The sequence below is a fragment of the Solanum lycopersicum genome, chromosome 7, assembly GCF_036512215.1.
Source record: "Solanum lycopersicum chromosome 7, SLM_r2.1".
NCBI classification, from domain to species: domain Eukaryota; kingdom Viridiplantae; phylum Streptophyta; class Magnoliopsida; order Solanales; family Solanaceae; genus Solanum; species Solanum lycopersicum.
The window spans coordinates 64,397,971-64,423,130 of NC_090806.1; the positions used below are offsets into that span (position 1 = coordinate 64,397,971).

At 34.4% G+C, this 25,160-nt stretch overlaps 2 protein-coding genes and 4 non-coding genes across 6 annotated transcripts; all 6 read left to right on the forward strand.

The window, feature by feature from the left end:
* The first annotated feature begins 1,012 nt into the window (after positions 1-1,012).
* Positions 1,013-20,430, forward strand: LOC101257189 (uncharacterized). Its single transcript, XM_004243348.4, has 19 exons — positions 1,013-1,478; positions 4,778-4,852; positions 6,336-6,486; positions 6,564-6,632; positions 6,794-6,963; positions 11,031-11,168; positions 11,773-11,898; positions 13,044-13,142; positions 14,945-15,065; positions 15,234-15,297; positions 15,712-15,766; positions 15,854-15,978; positions 16,562-16,635; positions 18,040-18,089; positions 18,952-19,038; positions 19,413-19,463; positions 19,539-19,622; positions 19,880-19,930; positions 20,109-20,430. Exons 1-19 carry the CDS (start codon positions 1,152-1,154, stop codon positions 20,190-20,192), a joined length of 2,001 nt encoding a protein of 666 aa, XP_004243396.1. The 5' UTR covers positions 1,013-1,151; the 3' UTR covers positions 20,193-20,430.
* LOC112941930 (small nucleolar RNA snoR113) lies at positions 1,908-2,002 on the forward strand. The gene has a single exon (XR_003247579.1). It is a non-coding gene; the product is annotated as a small nucleolar RNA snoR113 (small nucleolar RNA).
* LOC112941929 (small nucleolar RNA snoR113) lies at positions 2,327-2,421 on the forward strand. The gene has a single exon (XR_003247578.1). It is a non-coding gene; the product is annotated as a small nucleolar RNA snoR113 (small nucleolar RNA).
* LOC112941928 (small nucleolar RNA snoR113) lies at positions 2,749-2,843 on the forward strand. The gene has a single exon (XR_003247577.1). It is a non-coding gene; the product is annotated as a small nucleolar RNA snoR113 (small nucleolar RNA).
* LOC112941931 (small nucleolar RNA snoR113) lies at positions 3,274-3,366 on the forward strand. The gene has a single exon (XR_003247580.1). It is a non-coding gene; the product is annotated as a small nucleolar RNA snoR113 (small nucleolar RNA).
* Positions 20,431-21,067: 637 nt separating the features above from the next.
* LOC101257485 (ras-related protein RABA1f) lies at positions 21,068-24,052 on the forward strand. The gene is made up of 2 exons (XM_004243349.4): positions 21,068-21,699; positions 23,306-24,052. Exons 1-2 carry the CDS (start codon positions 21,479-21,481, stop codon positions 23,736-23,738), a joined length of 654 nt encoding a protein of 217 aa, XP_004243397.1. The 5' UTR covers positions 21,068-21,478; the 3' UTR covers positions 23,739-24,052.
* Positions 24,053-25,160: the final 1,108 nt, after the last annotated feature.

Genomic DNA, 25,160 nt, shown 5'->3' on the forward strand with positions numbered 1-25,160 from the left:
CCAACTCTTCTTTATAATAATGGTTGATTTCGAAAGAACTGATATTTCAAAAGAAAGTATTTAAGACTTTCTCTTATTAAGAAGAAATGATTAAACTTAATGTAAAGTCACAAGGCAAAATAGGTCGATTGATTCCCTTTTCCATGCAAGAGTTGGGCACGCGAAATAGACAAGATGTATTATAAAACTAGTCAATAATTATAGATACAATTACTTGTTAGAGATTTAAAACTTTGATACCACAATCGTTAATATTTTATAATTTTTTTTGGAGGGGGGTGGGTGGGTGGGGGGCAACATTTGAAAAAATAAATACAAGAAAAAGTTGGAAGGGGTTCAATAAGTATTATATATATAAACATTAATTTTAATCATATATAAATAATGTAATTTTCCGCTAAAGGAGTTCAACCCCTCCTGATTATGTAATAGGTGAACATGTAAGTATTACATGTGCCTTGATTCTTACTAATTTCTCCTTTTGTGTTGTGGAACTAGGTTCACTTCTTTAAATTGTGTTTTTTCCACGCATTAGGAAGGAGTTTCGAATGATAAGCACCCTCACTTTCAATTTTTAGACTATAAATTCGAGTTACTAAAGGACAAAAATGCGAGAGGGGGAATAAAGAAGAAGAAGTTGTTTTTATCCCTAAATTACAATTGAAAAAACTCATTGAATCTTGACATACACCTAATTTTGATATTCATTACATATATTTATAATGACAAAAGTTGAGAATCTAGTATTTTTTCTTTACCTTAGCTAGAGTTGTTCACGATTTGGATAAAAATGATCCAAATCGAAAACTACTTATGCCAATTTATATGGATATGATTTTTATTAAAAAAATCGAAGAACTAACGGAACCAAATTAAAACTTATACATACACAATATATTACTTTGATATTCAATTTTAAATATCTCTTATATATTTTTACCAAAATATATAATAATTTATTATTCAAGAATAGTTTAGACCATTTTTCATTTTTATTTTGATAGAGAAAGGATTTTTTTTCTAAGACCAATAAAATAAATGTTATTTTATAATTTGGACTCATTTTTCTTAAACCCTAAACCCCCAAGTAAACAAGAGGACTAAGATTTAGCAGAGAAGCAGAAGAGCCATTTCTCTCTTTGGAGTTCGAAATGGTCGGTCCATTGCTTCGATCTCTCTGGTCTACCACTAGGAGATCCTTCTCCTCCTCTCATTATTCTCATATCAAACCTTTATCCTATGCTCGAGCTTTCTCCACCGCCACAGCTACCGCCCCCGTTGGCTCCGCCGCCACAGCACCCGGCGGCGCTCTGGATCCTGGCCGGCTCAGGAATGTCGCGGTTATAGCTCACGTCGATCATGGAAAGACTACTCTCATGGATAGGCTGCTTCGTCAGTGCGGCGCTGATATACCTCACGAGCGTGCCTTAGACTCTATTGACCTCGAACGAGAGCGCGGCATCACTATTGCTTCTAAGGTATTTAATTTAAATCCCTTATTTGCCACTGGTTATGCGGATACTGTTGAAGCTTTTCTATAACGAAGTTCATTTTTTTGTAACGTACATGTTATGACTGGAGCTGGATTCAACTGTATATATTAAGTCGGGTTCACTTGGTCCATAGCTTTTTATACCAATTGAATTATAGGTGGATAGAGTTTTCGGAATAAAAAATGCATAATCATGTGGTAAATCTACAAAAAAAGTCCACCCTCCTGCACCTTATTATCTTAAGATAAAAACCATAGTTGCTAGACTTCAGATGGAAATGTTACAATCATTAGACCATGAATTGCTCTGTGATTCTGAAGATGCGGTGACTTGTGAGTTTGAGTCGCTACAGTACTCACTATTGCGCCAAAGCTTTCTACTCGTGGTATTCAGAATTGCTCTGTGATCTTGAAGTTGCAATGATGAAAAAAAGGCCGGACTTACTGCTGCTACCATGCGGTTGGTGGTGGAGTGATGAAAGTTACAGCTAGGTATATTTGCTGAGCCAGATATGGATGATGTTGATCTCAGAAAGTTTTGGCCAATGAGTTGGTTTTCTTCTCCAAATCTTTTGTCTGGTACTTGATCTGTGTATAAGTTGATTTTTTTCCTTCCAAGACTAAGAGGTTTCACTAGGACCACCAGTATGATTCTTTAGCATACCTTGAACTGCTCTTGGATTTTGAAGATGTGATGTGAGTTTGACTCACTACTCACTGTAGTGGTATTCAGGATTGCTTTGTGATTGTGAAGATGCTTGTTGGTTTTTCAAATACATCTGATGATGTAGAATATCAGAATTTTAATGGTTGATGCTATGTTACTGCTTCCATTGGCAATGATGAAAAAAAGGCCGGACTTACAGCTGCTACTATGTTGTTTGTAGTAGAGTGATGAAAGTTACAACTAGGTATATTTGCTGAGCCAGATATGGATGATGTTGATCTTAGAAAGTCTTAACCAATGGGCTGGTTTTCTTCTCCCAATCTTTTGCCTGGTTCTTAATCTGTGTACTAATTTGATTTTTTTCCTTCTTAGAGTTAGAGGTTTCGTGAGGACTAGCTGTATGATTCTTAAGATTACCATGAACTGTTCTTTGTTTTTGAAGATGCTATTTGAGTTTGACGTACAACTCACTGTTGGTGGTATTCAGGATTACTCTGTGATGCATGTTGGTTTCTAAATACTTGTGATGATATAGGGTATTAGAATTGTACGGGTTGTCACTTTGAGTCGAACGAGTCACTGCTTCCACTGGCAATGATGAAAAAAAGGCCGGACTTACAGCTGCTACCGTGTTGTTGGTAGTAGAGTGATGAAAGTTACAGCTAGGTATATTTGCTGAGCCAGATATGGATGATGTTGATTTTTAGTCGACTAGTTGGTACTTAATCTTTATATGGATTAAATTTTTTCTTTTAAGATTAAGATGTTTTGTGATTGCCACTAGTGACTAGTATGCTTAATGGATCTTGAAGTACTATTTCTGCATCTCCCTGACCAAATCCGCCTACATTAGATTACTCCTTAATGGCTGATCAAATTTGATTCTTTAGCTTAGCATTCTGGTATTAGGCACCTCTCTGTGATTTTGAAGATGTATGTCTGGTTTTAAAATTCATATGGTAATGGTGCTTTTAGGTTCTTTAGCTTAATGTTCTGGTATTAGGAACCTGTCTGTGATTTTGAAGATGTATGTTGGTTTTTAAATACTTATGGTAATGGTGATTTTTAAAAACCTAGAGCTTGTCACCATGTGAAAGTAAGCTACAACTTCCACCGGCAATATGAAAGAAAGGCCGGACTTAAGGCTGGTACATGTGGTTGGTTGTTGAGTGTTGAAAGTTACAAGAAGGTATATTTACTGAGCCAGATATGGATGATACTGATTTTTGATAGTTTTAGTTGATAGTTGGGTTTTTTCACCCTTATTTTCAGCCTTGGTCGATAGTTGGTTTCCTTCACCCTTATCTTCAGGGTTTGTTGATTGTTTTTAAATTGACAGGTTTTATGAATGCCTAAAACTTTACACTGTGCATACACTTTAACACATCAAAAAGTATTTTCACATTTACTGACATCAAACTTGAGGTAACTTGAAGTGATACTCTTAAGATTTTTTGCTTGTGTTATTTTAACAATTTTATAGCAATTTTTTGCTCCTCTCCGTCTTATGGTTACACCATCTTGGACTTACAAGTCGTTGAACACTACAAATGCATGGTGATGTTATTTAAGAGGGTAAAATCAATTAGAGAGAAAATGCAGTTTCCCTAAATCGTAAACTGTAAATGCTTTTTGTGGTAAACTATGTGGGTGTTCGGATTGACTTATTATAAGCAACTTTTGGTTTTAAGCGTTTTTTTTTAGTTTTGGAAGTGTCTGTGAAACATAAGAACTGTTTTAAAGCTCTGTTTTAGGCTCAAATTAGTAAAAAAAAAAAGCCAAAATCCAAAAGTTGGGTGTTCTCAACTTATGGAGTTTAGCTTATAGTATAGTAAGCCACTTGAAAAAAGCAATTCCAGACACCCCCTACAAAGGTAATATCATCATATAAAAAGAAACAAAGGCAGTATAGAATCATAGTGAACATAGAGTTAGAAGCAGAAATTAAGCGTCCAATTCCTTTTTACTTTTTGTTCTTTCCCCTATGCTCTAATAAGAAGTTTTCTCAGAGATTTATTTTTTTGTTTTTGTTTCCTTGTGGAGGGTTTGTCCAAGTTCTTTATGGATGAGAAGTATTTTTGAATGACGATCTCATACTTGAAAGCATATAGGCGTAAATTAACATGTCATATAGAACTTTTAGATTTTGGGATGATTTGTGATGCCTTGGTTGATAAGCTCTGTTAATCTACTTTTTTCATAAAAAGATGTATTTTATTTTTATCGAATTTTACAATGCTAAAATAAATGGCTTAGTACTAGGATAGTTGATTATATTTCAGCTTAAGTCAGGTCGTAATTGATTGTTCTTATCAATAGATAGTATATGGGTTTTAAAACAATAAAAAGAAATAGCCGTAGTTTAACATAACACTGAAGAAGAAGTTATCTGACTTTTGAATAATTTGAGTTCATAAATTTGGGATGAGTGAAGTTTAAACTAACACGCCGAATTGTAGATGCTATTTCACTTTTTGAAGATGAGGATATTGTTGTGTTTTTGGGCCTTGCTGTTTTGCTTGTCTTTATTTTTCTGATATCTATTCAAGTAACCTCCATTAATTATGTTGTTTGGACCAAATTTGGGTGAGCTCTGATATGCTTTTAACACTTTTAAGGTTACATCCATCTCGTGGAAGGACAAAGAGCTAAACATGGTGGACACTCCTGGACACGCAGATTTTGGTGGTGAAGTAAGTATTTATTTTATGAAGATTTTTGGTGGTCAAGTGTTTTTATTATTTTTTTCATTTTGTGTTTCTTTTCTTAGTGTACAATCAGTCAATGTCAGATATATAAATCACATAGAAGTTACTACAAGAATTGGTAATTATACTATTACCTTGGGTTTTAAGTGTTTCAGTGTTTGAAAGTGATGAATTATTTAGATTTTGAGGGGGGGGGGGGTTGATAAAATAGAAAAAAGTTGATATTCTTTGTATTAGGATGACCATTGTAAATGATTTCTCCAAAAGCAAGAAGTATTTCTAGGTGTCAGATTGTCTCTAAAATCAATAAATGGATCTCTTGGTATTGTGTTAATAAGAATCATAATTATTTCAAGATTTTGGGAAGTCATTCAGGCTTAGTGAAGAGGAAAAATGATTGATCCAAGCTACTATTAGCTCTAGGGGAAGATGTTTGTTGTGAATGCGAGGAAGTCAATTAATTTAAGTATTTAATTATATTTTAAAGTAGATTTATTTATTTATAATTAATTATAATTTAAGTAATTTTATTTATTATTCTAGAATGGGGTTTATGTTTTATAGTTTCTTAAGGATTAGGTTAAGCTATTAGTTTGGAATAGGATTTAAGTCTCCAGTTTCATAGGAATTAGACTTCCTATTGATGTAATAAGGCTCCTATTTAAAGTGGCTTTTGACGAATAAATAGTCATATTCCAGGAAAAAGCAAGATAGAGATTAGAGTTCTCTTTTCCATTGAACTCTAAAGTTTTAGTCTCCCTTTGAAGAGTTGAAGGGATCAGAGTTCTCTCTTTAAATGAAAAGGTTTCAGCCTCTCTTCAACAAAGTGAATTTATATATCGTCCGGGTGAAGCGATCCTTCCCTAAAGATTCATAACAATGTTATTCCATCATCTCCTTAGTTACATCTTTGAAAGTAAGACTGTTGTAAAAGAGATTCTTTGTGGTAAAGGTTGTCATGAGGAACCGTCTCGACAATACTTGGGAAAGTTTTTTTTGCAAAAAATATTGAATAAGAACTTTGTGGAAGTTGATAGTTGTATTTTTTTCTTTGTTTGAAGATGTATGAGTCTTATGTGTGTGGAAGAAGCGCTTTTGAATGAGAAGTACCTTACCTGCACTTCTTTAAAAATATTTGAAAAAGTCCTAAACAAAATTTTCTTTCACTAGCTTGATAAAATTTTCTTAGACAATCCGCACTGTTTTCGTTGTCAGCCCTTTTGCATATATCTGATGTTTCCTTTGGATGAAAGTGAATTCAATTTTACCCTGTTGAAGTGCAATAGCTTTTGTTTATTGTTTATATGTTATCTTCATGTTAAAAAGAAGAAGTGGAGCTTGTGTCAAGTGCGCTATCAATCTGACTTTGTCATGTGGTGTTTCATTGATTTTTATTCCAAGTGTTGCCTTGTGTTGTTCGGTTGACATGAAGAAAATTGTAAGCTTTTCACTTTTCATTTTCTTACAGGTTGAGAGGGTTGTTGGCATGGTTGAGGGAGCAGTCCTTGTTGTTGATGCTGGTGAAGGTCCACTTGCACAAACAAAATTTGTTCTTGCCAAGGCCCTTAAATATGGTTTACGCCCCATTCTTCTTCTCAATAAAGTAGACAAACCTGCAGGTATTACATTTTTGAGGTTATTCTCATCACAAGTTCTTTTAATAGTTTATATTAACTCTTCAATTATACATATGCAGTGACTGAAGAGAGATGTAATGAAGTTGAGAGCCTTGTATTTGATCTTTTCGCAAACCTTGGTGCTTCAGGTTCTAGAAAATTACTTTCATAAAAATTTCCAAGTTCCTTTCTTCTAGTCAGTTTGCTTGGACCTCTTCCTCCCTCCATACATAACTACATATTTAATAACTTCTATGCATTTGAAATTTAAGTCAACCTTTCTGATCGAACTTGTTTTATTCTATTCCAGAGGAACAACTAGATTTTCCTGTTCTTTACGCTTCAGCTAAAGAAGGATGGGCATCTTCCATATATACAAAAAGTCCTCCTGATGTGAAGGATATGTCACAATTGCTCAATGCTATTGTTGGGCATGTTCCTCCACCGAGTGCCAGCCTAGATGCCCCTTTTCAGATGTTGGTTAGTATTGCATTTGCATTTCTTAGTTCATATGTTGTATTGAGATAAATGATTTAGGTGAATAGCCATTTATGCAACTTCGCAAAATTAAACGTAGCAAGTGCCAAAGCTGGTAATAATTCTCATATATTTCAGCTTACGTACATGTAGCTATTGTACATTTTGCTGTACTTTGTTGATTACCTCCTTTTTTCCAAGTACCACTTCCATGGCCCATTTGTAAGAAATTCGTGCTTGCTTTGTTTTCCTAAAGAAATATTTTACTTAAATTCCTTTATAATTGGCTAGAGGTATTGCAGATGGAGAAGTTGCTGAATGCTTATTATGAGAGTCTTAGAAGTAAGATGCGTGTTAATATTCATTTGGTGATTAAGGGAATATATGTAAGATAGAAGTGAATACACGATTTAGTGGCTGTTATCTTTTATAATTGAAAAATAATCTAATGTCTCATTGATTTTGAGAAAGAAATCGTTGGAGGTAGATTAAGAAGTGGTGTTGTGTCGAGACCAGAACTAATCTAGATAAATTTATACTGGATATAATGTTGTAAGAAGAGTTGATGAACATACCTTTATGAGTGGAGACACTTTGCTTAAACAATCAATCAAAAGAAGCCTATGTGAGGAAAAAGTCAGGCAGGCTGTATAAATCTAAACACCTAGCCTGGTAATGATATTTTTTGCCTTGGGCCTAGGCCCGCACGACTTTAAGATGTATCACTAGTTGGTAAGGTCTGCTTACTCATATACCTAACATATCTCTTGTATTTTATCGATGTGGGATCTCTTATCTTAAGCTAGGGCATCACATAAATCCCTTTATGGACTCAACCTCCTAGTTGAGGTTTGCCCCACTTTATGGAATTTGCTTAGACTCAACCTTGAGTTTTGTCCCGCTTTACTTGGATTTTTGCGAAAAATCAGTTGAACTTTGGCACACATTGACAAGGCTGACATATGAGTGGCTCTGATTCCATTGGGACCACTAGTTAGTTCTCATAGCATCAGGGCCTCTCGAGAGGTCCATTAGACTCTACATATTTTTGGGCCATTTATCCAACATCCAACCCCTTTAATGCCCTTGGTTACAAGCGAATGTTAGTTGGCTCAACAACGTAATGTTAGGTCATTCATATTCTTATATCAAAATTCTCAAATGAGTCGTGCTTATGATCTTTCACCCTAAAGCTCTTTCAGTGATCTTTTTTTAGTTTTGAGAGTGATGTTGATAGTAGTTGTGTGATGATAGATAACAATGGGTTGGTGTTTCTTATTGTGACGGTGATGATGCGCTTATTCCATCTAAAGGTTACAAATATGGAGGAAGAAGGGGATGAGGTTTTAGGATGAGTAATAGTTAGATGAGAGTAATTAGGCTGTTTCTGGGTAGTAAGAAGTGAAATTTTAGTTGGTAGAGGTGATCAGAGAACGAGGAATTCTTAGAAGGATTGGCTAGTAGATTCCACAGAGTGGTTATAGTTCCAGGCTTGAATGTGGCATTGATAACACGTGGATGAATGAATGATGCATTAGGTACTTCTTGATTGGAACTCGAAGTTTATTTAATAGGTGATAAGGAGTAGTATTCTTAGGATTATTTCCCATATATAATAAGAGTAAATCCTTTCCTTCCCATGCTCTGTTCAACAATCATTCGAGGACGTAGGATTCCAAGGGGATATATTACATCCCAAAAGTTTCTAAGCTAAGGTTCAAACCATTCTTCATTTGTGTATAAGGTCGTATCGTGTGATTCGTAAATTATTCTTGGGGGTTGATGTCAATTATTTAGTGTGTGAATGAATTTGGTTGAGTTAAGGTTACTAGTAATATACTAGTTACCAAAAAAAGGAATTAAGGTTATTAGAATTCCTCTAGCACAAAGTTTGATTGAAGGCTTCCTTGTCGATTGAGTTTTGATATAAGATTCTACTTAGGTTAACTTCAAAAGATCATATCTTTTAGAATATGACGAGTTAGGTGACACATAATTTATCAAATTAAAGGTATTTGAGTCTTCCTTCCAACACTATCAAATTTGCATCATTCAGAGTTTGGAGTAGAGAGTTATAATCATTTACTAGTCTGATGACATGCAGTGGAGTATAGAGTTATAATCATTTTAGTAATTTGATGCATGCGGTGACGCTTTGGCCGGCCGGAAAACACTAAAAGTTGTCATTTTTGTCGTTGTACCCCTAAGATAAACCTAAACAGATTTCTTAACCAATAAAATGCCCAAAACAATCAGATTTTCATCTCTTAATCCTCCAATTTCTTCTCTCTCAAACCCCAACGCAGAACCCCAAGGAAAATCAAAGCATAGGATTTCCAAACAAGATTCTTCCAAATCTTTTTCAATATTTATCTCCAAGGTAAGTCCTCTTCAAGAATTTCATTATTTCCAAGTTCCAACTCAAATTCCTTCATACGGTTATAAATCATTAATGAAAATCTTAATTCTTGGCCATAGGGTTTTCAAGAAACTAATTCAAGTATCTCAACAAAAGTTTTCTTGATTGTTCTCTTACGACTTCAAGTCTTCCAATCAAGTTCCTTTTTCTAACTTCTTCAAGAACTTTGTTCTTTTATGTAAGACTATTAATAGTGTTGGACTTGTTCGTCCTCATGCCTTTCGTCTAAATTCAGTCAACAATAGTTATGCTTAGTCAACAATATGGTTCATGTGACTTTTTTAGGATAAAACCCTAAACATAACTTTTGTCGGCTAAATTTAGATGTAGGGCGTAAGTACGAACTAGTCCAACACTATGAATAGCCTTACATACCTAGAAGAATAAAGTTCATGAAGAAGTTTGAAAAATAACTTGATTGAAAGACTTGAAATCCTAGCTTTAATGAGAATGATCAAGAAAATCTTTATTGATATTCTTGAATTATTTACTTGAAAACTCTATGGCCAAGAATTAAGATTTTCATTAATGATTCATAATTGTAGGAAGGAATTTGAGTTGAAATTAATGAAATTCTAGGACTTACCTTGAAAAAGATTTGAAAGAATCTTGCTTGGAAGTCTTATGCTTTGATTTTATTTAGGGTTTGATAGAGAAGAGAATGTGAGATGAAAATCTGATTGTTTTCGGCCTTTTATTAGTCATTAAATCCGTTTTCTGTCTTCTTAGGGACAAAACAACCCTTTTTAGTGTTTTCCCGTTGGTTAAAACGTCACTGAATGCTCAAATCAGTTAAAAATGATTGTATCTCTCTATTTCAAATAATGCAAACTTGATGGCGTAGGAAAGAAGACACAAATACTTTTAATTTGACAGGTTACGGGGCACGTAACTCTTCATATTGTAAAAGATATGATCATTTGAAGTTGAGCAAAGTAGATCTTATATCAAAACTCAATCGATATGGAAACTTCCAACTCATCTTTATGCTAGGCTATTCTAGTGACTTTAATCCAAATCAATTCCCGCACTAAATAATGGACACCTAAGAACAATTTAAGAATCACTCGATAGACCTTATAATACACAAATGAAGAATGTTTCAGGTCATAACTTGGAAATTTTCGGGGTGTTACAATAAAGACAGGAAAGAAAGAATTTTGGTCAATTCACCAATAGGTGAGAAGTCATTTCAAACAGATGAAGAGGGGGGAGTAGTAAGGTGCTCAAGATTTAGGATTTGTACAAAAGAGCTGAAAGATTCCTCTGACCACTTATCTGATCCATACGGTTCCTTTCGAAGAATCTAGTCAAAAGATTCCTCTGACCACTTTTTATCAAATACAACAGAGGAGGTGATTTTAGACCTTGCCTAGTGGCTAGGTTGTCCTCTTTGAAAGGTAATTTGCAACTTAAGAAATAAGGTCCTCCATCTTTGTTCGACTCATTGGATCAACTTTTTACGTCTTGGGCCCTAATTAGATGTACTGTTCCATTGAAGGACCGCTTATTGTTCATATTGGATAACTTTCTTTATTTTCTTGGGGTTCACATTTGTTTGATGATTTTCTATTCTTGATCCTTTCAGAATCCTTGTACTTCTGTTTTTTATGTGCCTTGAGAAGATACTATGCTTAATAGTTGCTTTCAGGTTTCCATGATGGAGAAAGATCCTTATCTCGGTCGTGTTTTGACGGGTCGTGTAACTTGTGGAGTTGTTCGTGTTGGTGATAAAGTACAAGGGCTGAAGAACACAGACAATGGAACTGTAAAAATTGAAGAAGGGAAGGTCTGTTGTCTCCAGAACTAAGGGGAAATCTTCTCTGTACCATTTTTGTAACTTAAGTATGTTTTAAGATGCTAGAGGGATATTTGAAAATCTAGTAAATTGTCATGTATATAGTCATCAAATAATTTTTCGAATTTTGGCAAAATTTGAGGTAATCAAACTAAATTGAACTCCACAACACGGGTAACTATGGTGTCAAATAATCAAAACATGCATCAGAGAATTAGGTGTAACAAAATTTTAATCATGTGATATGTTTCTCTGGTACTTTGACTAACAGAGGAGATTAATAACTTAAATAATCTATTTTACGAGGTGTCAATTATAACTTCCATGACTGTCACAGGCAACTTTATTATGTGTCAGTAAGTCATTTTTTAGAGGAAAGCTATGGTTATTGATAGCTCATATAGATTCGGATGAAGGTATTTTAGCACTCAAAACGACTTATTTCAAGCTTGAATGTTTAGGACTATATTTAGGATCTATTTTAGTTATTTACTTATTATTGGAATTCTAAGCCCTGAGCTAGTGCCATGCTTTGAAATTGTCATCTAATTTTCATTTCTGTTTCTTTCTTGTTTACTGGCCTAAACTTTCATAGGTTGTAAAGCTGATGAAAAAGAAGGGTATGAGAGCAGATCCAGTTGATAGTGCTGGTGCAGGTGACATAGTGTCCTTGGCAGGTTTGTCAAGTCCAACAATTGGACACACAGTTGCGAATGCAGAGGTATGTGACTTCATCATTTAACGATCCAACACAATTCTTTTTGTTTCTAAGTCGTGTCATTTGTTCTATTGATCTTTTTGATCTGGGAATCTCGTCATTGTGTGGGTGGAAATTCTACTGGCATTATTTTATATAGGGAAATTGTACAAGTACCCCCTCAACCTATGCCCAAAATCCCAGAGACACACTTATACTATACTAAGGTCCAATTACCCCCCTGAACTTATTTTATAAGTAATTTTCTACCTCTTTTTAGCCAACGTGGCACTAGTTTAAAAAAAAAGTCAACCATCATTGGGCCCACAAGATAGTGCCACGTAGGTCAAAAAGGGGTAAAAAATTATTAATAAAATAAGTTCAGGGGGTAATAGGACCTTAATATAGTATAAGTGTGTCTCTGAGATTTCGGGCATAGATTGAGGGGGTACTTGGGCATTATCCCTTTTATATAAGATAAGTTTCACATCAAAGAAGGAAAATGCTGTGCACAATAGGAAAAGGCACTTCAGTAGCATACACAAGCGTTCCTAACATGAAACCCTATGACCCCTGAAGAAAGTCATGACTTCTCCTAGATAAACATCGAGAGCGTTGTGTTTTGAATGTGGAAATTAACCTTTTTATGCCTACAGACCAACTTACACTGTCTAAAGTGATACTATTGGGGCTGTAGGTAAATTAATTACAATAGGAAGTCGTTTAAGTGCAATATGATGGTTTAAGTAATAATTGTTAAATGGGCTAGGTGTCATCTTTCATTCCTTAAGTTGTACATGCTTAAAACTGAAATCAATGTACAGAGATATCCTCGATTGTGCAAGTCTAATCAGCTACTACCGACTGTTTAATTTAATATATATTTTGGTCAAATTGATTCAGAATTAAGACCAAGGAATAGTTGATATCTAAGTTGTTATGGTTACCACTGTTTTACTTCCTTCTCCTAAATTTGACTAGTCTTTGTTAACTTCATTAGATGATACACTTTAGTACTTGTTACTTGTTTAATAATATTTTCCTGATTGTGTTTCCTTTTTTATGTCCACGTGGTATGTGGTTCTTGATCTTGTAACATGTCTCTGGCACTGAATTCTTTGTGAGCTAAATTTCTTAACCTTTTCTGGAACTTCTCTGAAACTTGATAGGTTATGACAGCGCTGCCCACAGTTGTGCTTGACCCCCCTACCATCTCCATGACTTTCGGTGTCAATGATTCTCCCTTAGCTGGTTCTGATGGTATTCATGTAAGTATATAATTTTCCCTGCTTATTTCCTATTTTTGAGATCTTTGTGTTTAGCTGCTTCTGCTTTCCAGCTGCATGTTCTGTGGAGGGTCATAGTTGAGGTCTTTTTCCCCTGTAATTCTGTGAGAATGTATCCGAAAGTGACACCCAACTCATGCATTATTTTTGTGTCAAAGCATCTAATGTTCTTTGTAAATTTTGATCTTAATTAGAATATTTTTTTTTTAATTTGATCATTTCTTTTGATTGAGGTTGATAATCTATAGTTTTGAATTTTGAGCAAGGACATGGAGGTGAGGTCTCTATCTTAAAGAAATAGATCAAATGGTAGTCTGAGACAAACTTATGATAGAGTTGTTGGCAGATGTATCAGTCCATAGGAAGAATAACTGAAGCTAGGATGTTGAATTTTGGGGATACTATGATAATTGACAGCCTCTGTAATTTGGCAGTAGCAAAAGTAGTACTGGAAAATGGATTAAAGATGCAGGTATCCCCTGTTAAATACGGGTTGGATAAATGATTTGTGTAAACTGGATCATATCCATGTAACCAACCATAATATATGGATATCGATAATGCAACTCACTTTGAATGTGAAGAATCTAGCTGCCTGAAAGGTGGAAAACTTTTACTTCATCGTCAGTCCTCTTGAACTGTTCTTTAACTTAAACATAATAGCTGAAGACCTTCATCAACAAAACATGAACAACACTTATGTCATATAGAGCATGAAAAAAGTGAGACAGTAAGTCACTGAGTTTTAACTTTATATTTCATAAGCCAAGAATCAGCCGCAAAATTGGGCAGCTGGTTCCAGTTCCAAAATGCGATACGTGAAGATATAAGTTATTAATATTATAATATCCGTGGAGGAGAATAGGGGGGGGGGGGGGTTGAAGATATCTATCATATGTATATCGGTTCTTTGTTTTTGAAGTTTTGCTGACTTTTCATGTCTTCTACAGTCTACACCAAGCAATGGTTAATGTAGATACTCGTATTAATCCGATTTTTATCTGTCGTAGTTATGGATGGTTGCATAATTTATCCATTTTGTCTAAACTGTTTCAACCTGTCCATATCTGATCCAACCCACCCATTTGCCAGCACTAGTTCATTGATTTCTCTTATAACTTGCCGTAATTGTATGCTTTACTATAACAAAGACTTATTATTTCTTCCTTACTTCCTGTAGCATAAACTGAAATAGACTGTAGTTATTGTTATTGAAGGGTTATTGTTCTACAGTTTTAAAAACGTTTTCTGGAAAACATGAAGCATATAATTGGTAATGATAATGAAGATCTATAGGATAGGGTGGTCCGTATGCAGAGTAATTGATGGGTTTTTCAGATGTCCAACAACAGCTACGCCTCAGTTTCTAATTAGTTGGGGTCGGCTATGTAAATCCTCATTTTGTCGTTTCAAATGCCTCTGCTGGCTTTTTATTTGATACATGTGTGAAGTATTAAACTTATATAGGTTATTGAAATATGTGGGAAATGAAGTAAACTCATAGATTGTTTCTTCTAATCAGCAAGCATTCACTTAGAGGACTGCTACTATTTTTGAAATATAGCATTCCGGAACCAGTGTCCATTGTATCAACACATTATTGAAGTTTTGAGCAGAGATTAGTTTTGGCCGGAAAGAAGAAGAGAGATGAGTCAATTCGGACTTCCAAAAAATTTCAGAAAGCATGAGTCCTTATTTTTTTTAACTGCCTGGGCAAATGCGAATGCTGAAACTACTGGTTCTTTCTTCTGGTGACTGTCTAAAATGTTCTGTACTTTTTATAGTTGACCGGAGGGAAAATTGGTGACCGGCTGCTAGCTGAATCAGAAACGAATCTTGCCATAAATGTTCTCCCCAGTACGTCAGAATCATATGAAGTGCAGGGTAGAGGTGAACTTCAGTTAGGTGAGTTGTGTGGTGTAACAACCTACAACAATGTTGTCAGTATTTGTGCTCGTCTCATATGTTCATAAGGGACAAAATTAAACCGGATCAAGCAGTCCACTGAAATCTCTCGCTTGAATTTTACAAACCACCTAACTCTTCCTCTCTGTTTTCTCCTGTTCATAATAGGTATCTTAATTGAGAACATGAGACGTGAAGGATTTGAGCTCTCTGTCTCCCCACCTAAAGTCATGTGAGCTCCTTTGTCCTTATTCTAGACTGGTTTGCTAGGAATCACATGTTGATATGCCTGCATACTCTTACTCTGTACTGTTAACTTGTGAATTGGTAAATGTTGTTATGATTACTCAATAATTCAGGAGATACAGAGCATACAGCAAAAAGGACCAGAGAATTATTTCCTATCATGGAATGGTCTTTTGATTAAAGCTTACCGGAACTAGACATACACTTCTACTCGCATATTCCAGTATATGCACATATTTACATATCTATGGTTGACAAGACATGTATAGTATCATTTAAGACAGTATTTTTTGTTGTGTCTTGAATGACCTAATGATATCTGTGCCATCAGTATCGATTATTCACCAGTAACCTTTGTGATAAGCTTCTAATATTGCATTTGCAATGTCTGTATGTTTAGGTACAAAGTAGAGAAAGGTACTAAGCTTGAGCCAATTGAAGAAGTGACTATTGAGGTGCACTAGTCTGCATAAACCTACAGTATTGTCTTTTACTTATTCAGAATTTATACCAAACCTCTTGGGACCATCTTCTGTTTCCAGGTTGATGACGAGCACGTAGGTTTGGTCATGGAAGCACTTTCTCACAGGCGAGGTGAAGTTACTGACATGGGCCCTGTTCCTGGCAGCATGGGAAGGACTAGAATGTGTCTGACATGTCCTTCAAGGTATTTTTTCAGTTGTTCATTGCAGGTTTTATTACTGTACAGAGCATGATGATACATAATTAGAAGATTGGTTTTATCTCCCTCTCACTCTTTATCTCTGCCTTTCGGAATAGTATCCTGTTCATCCCTCCTTGCATTTCCTGGATAGAATTATGATACTGATTTCTCTTTTGATGTATACCGAATGGTAGTTATCTGAGCATTTTTTTGAGTAAAATAAAGTACTTAATAGCTACATTTATGAGTCTTATCTGGGCATATTGTTTGTTCTCTATCCTCCTTTTATCTTGTCTTTGTATTTCAAGGTATGCCTATCGACCTAGAAGTATGGGATTAAAATATGACTAGATTATTATTTGGTTAACAGAATGACAAAGCTAATTGCCAATTTGTTAAAATGATTAATCAATGCATTTTCTTCAAAGATCGTATTAGAGGCAACTAACAAATCTGTAGATTTCAGATTCATGCTACCTTTATATATTCACATTTCGCACCTGTTTGTATTCAGCATGTTCTCAATCTTGATGATTAATTTTGTTGTTAAGTTTGTCCTAATTTGAATTTTCCTGACCTATTGCAGAGGGCTAGTGGGCTATAGAAGCGTGTTCAGCAGTGACACCCGTGGCTCTGGATTTATGCATCGAGCTTTTCTGAGTATGCTTTTCAACTTATCTTAGTACTATCCTGACAAGTTTATCTGATAATTTCTCCAATTTCGTGCTGTGCACGTCACAGTAGGATCTCCATGCTTATTTATATAATGATAGCAAAACTGCAAAAGAAGGCAAGTATGTGCTAGCAATATGTGGATGTGAGCTTGTTAGCTTAGTTGAACTTTGTAACAACGCATTCTTGTCTGGTATTAGATGGTTCCAGAAATTATATGGGTGTTACAAATGTACCCCTCTTTATATTCCCTGTTCTTTATTTGAATCCACCTTGGGTAAACCATCATTCTTTTTCTTTCTTAAAATTATCCTCTGTGCTTTTGGTCGGCTGAGGTTCTTCATGAGCCAGTTTTATCTTTGACAGGGAGCAGGGAATGTGCATTCTCAGTCCCTCAAATGTTGAGGTTCTGGTTATGGTCCTTGTGATATATGTCTAGGCATATTCAACATTCAATTAATATATGTCCTTCAGGTCCTTCTGTATAGGGAATATGTTGCCTTTACACTATTTTAAAACTATATTACCCTCGTAATACATGGATATTAAATTATGCAACAGTTAATATAACTCTTTGTCCCTCAAAGATCAACATATTCTGATTTTGGTCCTTGTGATAACCACATTGACCTTCAACTAATTGAAATATGTATTTTGGAACCCTCTCGTTTGTGGAGTCACCACATTCAAATTGTTAATTGTTACATAATTTAATAATCATGAATTTTGAGGGTAATATAGTTCTAAAAATAGTGTAAATGTACCATATTTCCCTATATGGAAGGACATCTATTCTTTGAATGTTAAATATGCTTTTAGTCATATATCACAAGGACCAAAATTAGAGTTTACTAGTAACTTGAGAGGGGAAAGTTGATATCATCATGTATATGGTGGTCTGTGGAGAGGAAGGAATAGAAAATGTTTTGAAGATAGATCATGTGAACAATTATGTTTACTGGATTATAGAGTGATAGAAAATTTGTGATTTTTGTGATGAATTTTGAAGGTAGCCAGCATGTCCTAATGCTGAAGAATACAAACTTACCAATTCCCTCTCTCAAAAAAAAGTGTTAATACCCCTGATCTCGACAGTCAAGAGTAAAGAAAAGCTTGACTTGTCATGATGATTTCTGAATAGGCACTTCAAAATAAGTTATTTCCCATTTTAACTTTTAAGATTGATGCATGGGTAATCTGTGCATAAACACAATCAATTCACGGATACATATATAGAGAACAAATTTTCATTCCAAATGCCAAAGTTCTAATTCTTTTGGAGTTATTCTTTAGCCTTTTTCTGTCTATTTTAATTACATCTAATGCATGTTTGAATGCCTGCTATATGGTTTTAACGTTTCATTATTCTTAGCCTCTTTCTCCTTGGTGCAGCTTATGAAAAATATCGTGGTCCTCTTGGAAATGTCAGGAAAGGAGTTCTAGTAAGCATCCTTACTACCCTGTAAAGACATGTTTGAGTTTTCTTTCTTTATTCCTCTTGCCATCTTCAAGATGCTATTGTTTCATAATTGTGAAGTACAAATAGCGTGTCCCTCAGTTCTGCCAGGGATGTCTTTCATCTCCTGTTCTACTCAGCTTAATGTATGTTCAGCCAATTTCTACTTTAAATATTGTCACCGTTGCATAAATGTGTCCCTAACAAGTTAGTACTTTCTGTCTGTTGGCCTGTTACAACTTGTGACTTTCATGGTTCATAGTTACCATTTCTCATTTTCATGCCTTACAATGTGTTGCTGGTGTACCGGAGCTTGTATTCCAGTACTCTCCAGAATGGTCTTCTTGAGATCCTTTAACATTCTTACCATGTTTAAGAGGCTAGGAGCCTGTTTGGATTGACTTAAAAGTTGGTCAAGCCATTTTTAGCTTTTGTAAGTATTTGACAAGGTTAAAAATAACTTAAAAAAAAGTTAAAAAATCAAAAGTAGGTCTCCCCTGGTTTTTATTTTGACTTAAAAGTCATTCAAGTTTGACTTTTTATTTTTTGACTTGAAACGAGATCTAGGTCCGAATAAATATAACATTTTTCTCTCAAAACATCTTTAATTGATCCCAAAATTCCCTTGAATTTTATGTTCTCTTCCAATTGTCTAGTATATTTGTTATGAGTACTTCAAATGCCGCTTCCCAGTAGCCTTTTGAGGCAGTTTAGCTCAGATTTGAACATGTATAAAAAATCGTCATATCACACTTGTATTTGATATTATATCTTCTGTTTTTCGACAAAGGATATATATATCTCCAGTTTCAATTTGTGGATAACTGTACCTCCTATTGGTTGAACAGGTATCAATGGGCCGTGGGTTAATCACTGCTCATGCACTGATGGGGTTAGAACCTCGTGGAGTTCTCTTTGTGGCACCTGCAATGGAGGTGATTCAATTGAACTTTTTGTCCTAATTTCTTTCCTTAGAAGTAGTAAAAAGAGTATCAACCTTCATTAACTACCAAAATTTTTTGTGATCTCAAATATGCATGACCTAGTACTGATAGTTTTGATGTTGATGTCATTCCAGTTGTGATCACTTAAAAGTGGTGATTAGGAGATATTTTATCTGTGGAATGTATTATATATTACAGGACCAGAGTCCTCGCAATTTAAAGGCTTATAAAATTCGAAGTGTTGAAGTAAAGATAGAAAACAATGTGTATACTATCAGGGATCTTGATGATAGCGTTGTCAATCACATGCTCTTTTGAAGAATATAAAAACACTGTTACCTTACTTTGTCTTGGATAATATGCAGACATATGATGGCATGATTATTGGAGAACATTCTCGGGATACAGATCTTGATGTAAGGAGCTGTTATTTCATTTCTTACAGTGTTTGTCATGTGCATTTGTGACTTTTGGGTGATTGCATGAAACAGGTCAATCCGGTTAAGGCAAAAGAACTCAACAATATAAGGTGCGCTAGCAAGGATGAGAACGTCAAGTTAACTCCTCCCCGCCTTGTGAGTTTCTACTTTGCTTGTTACTTTAACCTTTGCGCTGTTACTTTAACCTTTGCGCTGTTACTTTAACCTTCCTCAGGAAAACAATACTTGTACTTTATCAATACTTGTACTTTATCATATTTCCTAATGTTAAGCGTTCAACGAAGTATGAGAAATTTAGAACTTCACTAGATTGTCGATCTTCAAAAATCTCTTAGCTAAAGGATTTTATAGTATTTAAGCTTTGCTCCTGACGTTCGATGGTTTTTTTGCAGATGTCCCTCGAAGAAGCCATAGGATATGTTGCTTCCGATGAGCTTATTGAGGTATCCTTATTATTTGGATAATGACTTCGCCATTACACATAACACTTTCTATAATACTTCTTTCGAATAATTTGTTGTTTCTCTACATTAGTGTAAATTGGTGATTATAATGGGAAAAAAAACTAATTTGGTATTACTTTTCGTTAAACCAATGAAATAAACCTATGCTAATGTGCAGGTTACACCAAAAGCCATTAGGCTAAGAAAGAGATACTTGGAAGTGAACAAGAGAAAATCAATGAGCAAGAGGCCCAAGGATTGAAGCATTTTTCTCACATTTGTATAAATGAAATTTAATTTATCTTCACCTCTACTTAAATGTTCCTCATTTATACACACATCTTTACACTTATAATAGATAGGGAAAAATTGTATAACATAAATATTCTTTTTCAAGCACTCTATCGGGAATGTATTTCAGCGTAACACAGCTTATTAAAAGCCGAGTTACCGAAAATATAAATGCTTGAATGCAATAAAATTTTGTCCTACTTTTAACACTTCCCCTTTGCATCGTTCATCCAATTCACGAGAACTAATTATACTGAGTATGTTATTGTTAATTGTATTACTTTGTGTTATTCGATAATATTTTGTTGTAATCTATCTCTAGATTTTAACTTGTGTGCACGTTCCCTTTCTAGTACCAATGTTTTACAACTCATAGCAAGCTGCCAAAGATAAATACCCCTGACTGTTGATTAGTTATGCTGCTTTTTTATTGGTCGTTATTATTTTCCTAGCACACATTTTAATATTTTTTTGTTTCCACACTAGTAGAAAATTCGAAATTAACGCGGTACTCCTAGTTGAATTAAAAAACTGTTTCCACCTACCCATTTACCAATAAGTGCAAACTTTTGATTTCTTCACCAGTCTTTTTTTGAAGGGGTTCAATATTTACTACACAATACCTAAACTTCGATCACAGTGGAGTGGAGTAGTGGGATGTGGGGTTGGCGGAAACAAGCCTGGAATGAAAATTTGGCGTGATGAAGATACTATCATCGTATAATATTCTATTCCTTGAAACTTTTAGAAATTTTAACTAACTAGATATAAGAAAAGTGGGGTGCATTTTTTTCATATACGTATATAATAAGTAATAAATACCCAACTTAAGGTTCTCTTTTGGTTAATCACTTAATTTTTAAAAAAATTACTGGACAGTTGCCGTCGATGTCAGATAATCAGACTATATCCGGGTCAAAATAAATATTGATCAACACTCTTTTTAGTGTGAACCACTTCTTTAATGTAGTTGTATTTTACAAGTTTCTATATAATTTAAAATTTTAATATAGTTATAACTATTTTTACATTCAAATATTCTAATACTAATATTCATTATTTTTTACACCCTATGAAAACTCAAATTGTGCGTATTTTGAATTTGTAGAGAAGAGGAAAGTCAGAGACTTAAGGAGGGGTTTAAGAAAAAGTATAGTTAAATTTTTTTTTTGAATACATCTCTCTCCCTCTCTCTTTTTAAAAAAGCAAAACGGTGCCTCTTTCAGATCTCACTTTGTGCCCTCCACATCTGAGAAAATGGGGGCATACAGAGCCGACGACGATTACGATTACTTGTTCAAGGTGGTGTTGATTGGTGATTCCGGTGTCGGAAAGTCTAATCTTCTTTCTAGATTCAGTCGTAATGAGTTCAGCCTTGAGTCTAAGTCTACTATCGGTGTTGAGTTCGCTACTCGAAGCATTCATGTGGAGGATAAGGTTGTTAAAGCTCAGATTTGGGATACTGCTGGTCAGGAACGGTATATATCCTACTCTTTTTACTGCTCATTGGAAAATTTAAATATGAGATCTACTCTGCTGCTTTCTACTTGTGGATGGATGATTATCATTTTCTGCTAAGTTAGATCAGAGTGCTATGTGTAAGATCGTTCCGTTTGAAGTATTGAAGGAGGTAGATCCAGTAATTTAGTTAGTTTCTCTGTGCTTATTTCATGCTAAATTGGTACAAATTTGTGTTTTTTTTCTTCTTCTTTTTGAATATACAAAGATGATTCAAAGGCAAATGCATATGAATATGCTGGCTATTTCATACTTGTGGCTGCTGTGGGTATTAGCGTGGTTGATTTTGCCTTTGGTAGCTACATTTGAGTTGGTTTTTGTGAGCTGAATTGTAATTAGTGGAGGGTTAAACTGATAATGAATGGTCTGATGATGACATGAGAATAGTAAAGTTCGAAACTTTTAGTCTTGATATGTAAGTGCTCCTGATTTTTAGACGAGCTCAACAACTTATCCATCTCATATATTTACTAGTTTAATAGGGACCTAAACAAATTATGATCTGTGAAACATCTTGCACTAGTGTTAGAGCACCTCTACCACCAGCTAAGTAGGAATACAGTTGATCCTCTCAGGGTGTGGATAAGAAATTGTGTTGACTTGTGTATGGTATAATTAGATTGTGATATAGGAATTTTTAATCGAAATGGTGTGTGTTGAGTGACAAATCCAGTAAATGGGTCTGTCAGAATTTTCAACACCAAAATGGTGAGAACACATTGGCTATGGAGCATCTTTGACATCCAATAACAGATGGTTCGTGAAGTGTGTTTACACGGAAGGTGCCCTATGAGCGATGAGTCTTCAGTTTATGTCCAAAATATGGGAAAGGGTCATCATCCATTGTAACACATCTTCAGTGAATATTTTAAAATCTCTAGAATATGAAAAATGTGCTTTCTTTGCACTTATTTGATCTGAGATAGTCGGCTTTTACAGACTTGAAGGGTCATGGACAGTGTGAAACTTTCAGGGAAATTGCAAGGTGTCTTGTGCTTATAGAGCAGTAATAACAACATACTCCGTGTAATCCCACAAATTGGAGGGTAGCCTTTTCCATAAATATTAAAACTCCATTTCTTTCCTATTTTCACTAAGAGATCTAAGATCCCCCTTTCATTTCCACCATTGTAATAAATTTATTCCTGATATAGCTGATCACAAAATAAAAAATAATAGGCGAGGTGATTCTATGCCGTGGCCTAGCCTACTTAGACAGAACCACGTGGTGGGTCTGCAGGAACGAGCCACCAGATAAATACACTTCTCCTCGTTCACCCTCCCCTCCTCCACCTCTAGAAGGGCCTAAATGGTGAATCCTCCGACACAAAGAAGCTGGAGTTTTATTAATTAATTTTTTAAATGTATTAGATGAATGATCTTCATAGTATATGATCTTTTTTTCTCTTACCTAGGATTCTCAAAGTATAGGATAATTTTGTACGTATTTATATTTCAGTAATTAAGTTATTATCTTTCCATATATTTGTTGGTGTTTTTATTTTTTTTCATCAATAATAATGATCAATACAATTGAAATTCGGGGAATGTGCTCTTTTCTTGAAGATATCGAGCAATCACGAGTGCTTACTATCGAGGAGCTGTTGGTGCATTGCTGGTTTATGATGTCACTCGTCATGTGACTTTTGAGAATGTGGAGAGATGGTTGAAGGAGCTCAGAGATCATACTGACTCAAACATTGTCATAATGCTTGTGGGAAATAAGGCAGATTTGCGTCACTTACGAGCTGTTTCCACTGAGGATGCCAAGGCATTTGCTGAGAAGGAAAGTACATTTTTCATGGAAACATCTGCTCTGGAATCCATGAATGTGGAAAACGCCTTCACAGAAGTGCTCACACAAATATACCGTGTCGTGAGCAAGAAAGCTCTTGAAGCAGGAGATGACCCAGCAGCATTGCCCAAGGGACAGACCATTAATGTCGGAAGCAAGGACGACGTTTCAGCAGTAAAGAAAGTTGGGTGCTGTTCTTCTTAAAACAAGGACTGATGTTCTATTCCAACTTTTGAGTTGAAATTTTCATGTGGCAGTGGTAATTCTCCTATTCTGTATAATGAATTCACCACATGAATCGTTTACTGGTGCTCAAGTTTGGATTTGAGCTTCCCCTTGAGTTCCTCAGCATTCTTTTATCCTTGTTTCTATATTTATCTTAGCTTAGTGTATGAATGTAGTATAGCTTCTTATGAATCTCTTGGATGGGGTGAATTTTGATTGCAAAGATTGAACTGAGACGTGTTTGAACAGATGATGTCCCACTAGATTTATCAAAATCAATCATATGTTTTTCATATCGATGTTATGTTCAATTTTATCATTTCACATTTATCTATAACTAGTTTCAGACACGCACGTATATTCCATGTTATTTTTTATATTCATTATAATAATTAGAATTCTACATGTACATGCATGTAACAAATAACAAAATGCGACACTTACTAATAAAATTATAAAATTGTGACAAAAAACCAAATGAGAAATCTTATTTTAATGTATAAATTTATCAAAAAAACTCTAAATTTAGAACTTTAGATAGTAATTAGCCAATTTGCATTATATATAGTCACAAAAGATTAACTTTAGCCTAAATAAAAATACAATTAAAACAATCATAAATTTATGAAAAATCAAATTAAAGAAGTTTAATCACAATAACATCAAATGAGAAATCTTATTTTAATGTCTAAAATTTATCAACAAATCGTAAATTTAGAACTTTTGATAGTAATTAGCCAATTTACATTATATATAGTCACAAAAGATTAACTTTAGCTTAAATAAAAATACAATCAAAACAATCAGAAATTTATGAAAAATCAAATTAAAGAAGTTTAATAGAGAGAAAACACATATACAAAATAAACAAAGAAAAAAACATGCGACAACATACACATTCTTTTGAAGGCTCTAGTCATAACAATATGTATATGGAAAAAGAAATACAAAATCTATATATATTTTTTGAAATTTTTGTAGACACTTCTCCCATAAACAATTATAATTCAAGATACTTCTTCATTTAGTTAAAGTATGAATCAAATAAAACAATAATGATATAAGCGGCACTATTTAAACTATAGAATGAAAAAAATAACCTTAGTTAGGATACTCATGAAACAAATAAAGATGTATATGGAATAAAAATAGGATAATTAGATGGTGTAAGTTATGAAGATATATATTATTCCTTATCACAATGAAAAGAAAAATACAATAACTGCAACTATTATTCAAAATAATAGTAGTAACTAAAGTTGCATCAAGTAATTTGTCAAAACTATTATCTATGAAACATTGCAAATCTTTAGTGAGCATTGATTATGAATTTTATATATTGATTTAACTCAATGGTCTCATAATAAAATAATTTATGTTTTAGTATAAAGAAAAATATTC

Bases quoted from the DNA above. Each gene is read 5' to 3' on its own strand.
- LOC101257189 (XM_004243348.4), top strand. From the start codon at position 1,152: ATGGTCGGTCCATTGCTTCGATCTCTCTGGTCTACCACTAGGAGATCC. The intron at 15,979-16,561 runs GTATTTTTTCAG...GACCTATTGCAG, and splicing joins TGTCTGACATGTCCTTCAAG to AGGGCTAGTGGGCTATAGAA. The intron at 19,931-20,108 runs GTATCCTTATTA...GCTAATGTGCAG, and splicing joins CTTCCGATGAGCTTATTGAG to GTTACACCAAAAGCCATTAG.
- LOC101257485 (XM_004243349.4), top strand. From the start codon at position 21,479: ATGGGGGCATACAGAGCCGACGACGATTACGATTACTTGTTCAAGGTG. The intron at 21,700-23,305 runs GTATATATCCTA...CTTTTCTTGAAG, and splicing joins GATACTGCTGGTCAGGAACG to ATATCGAGCAATCACGAGTG.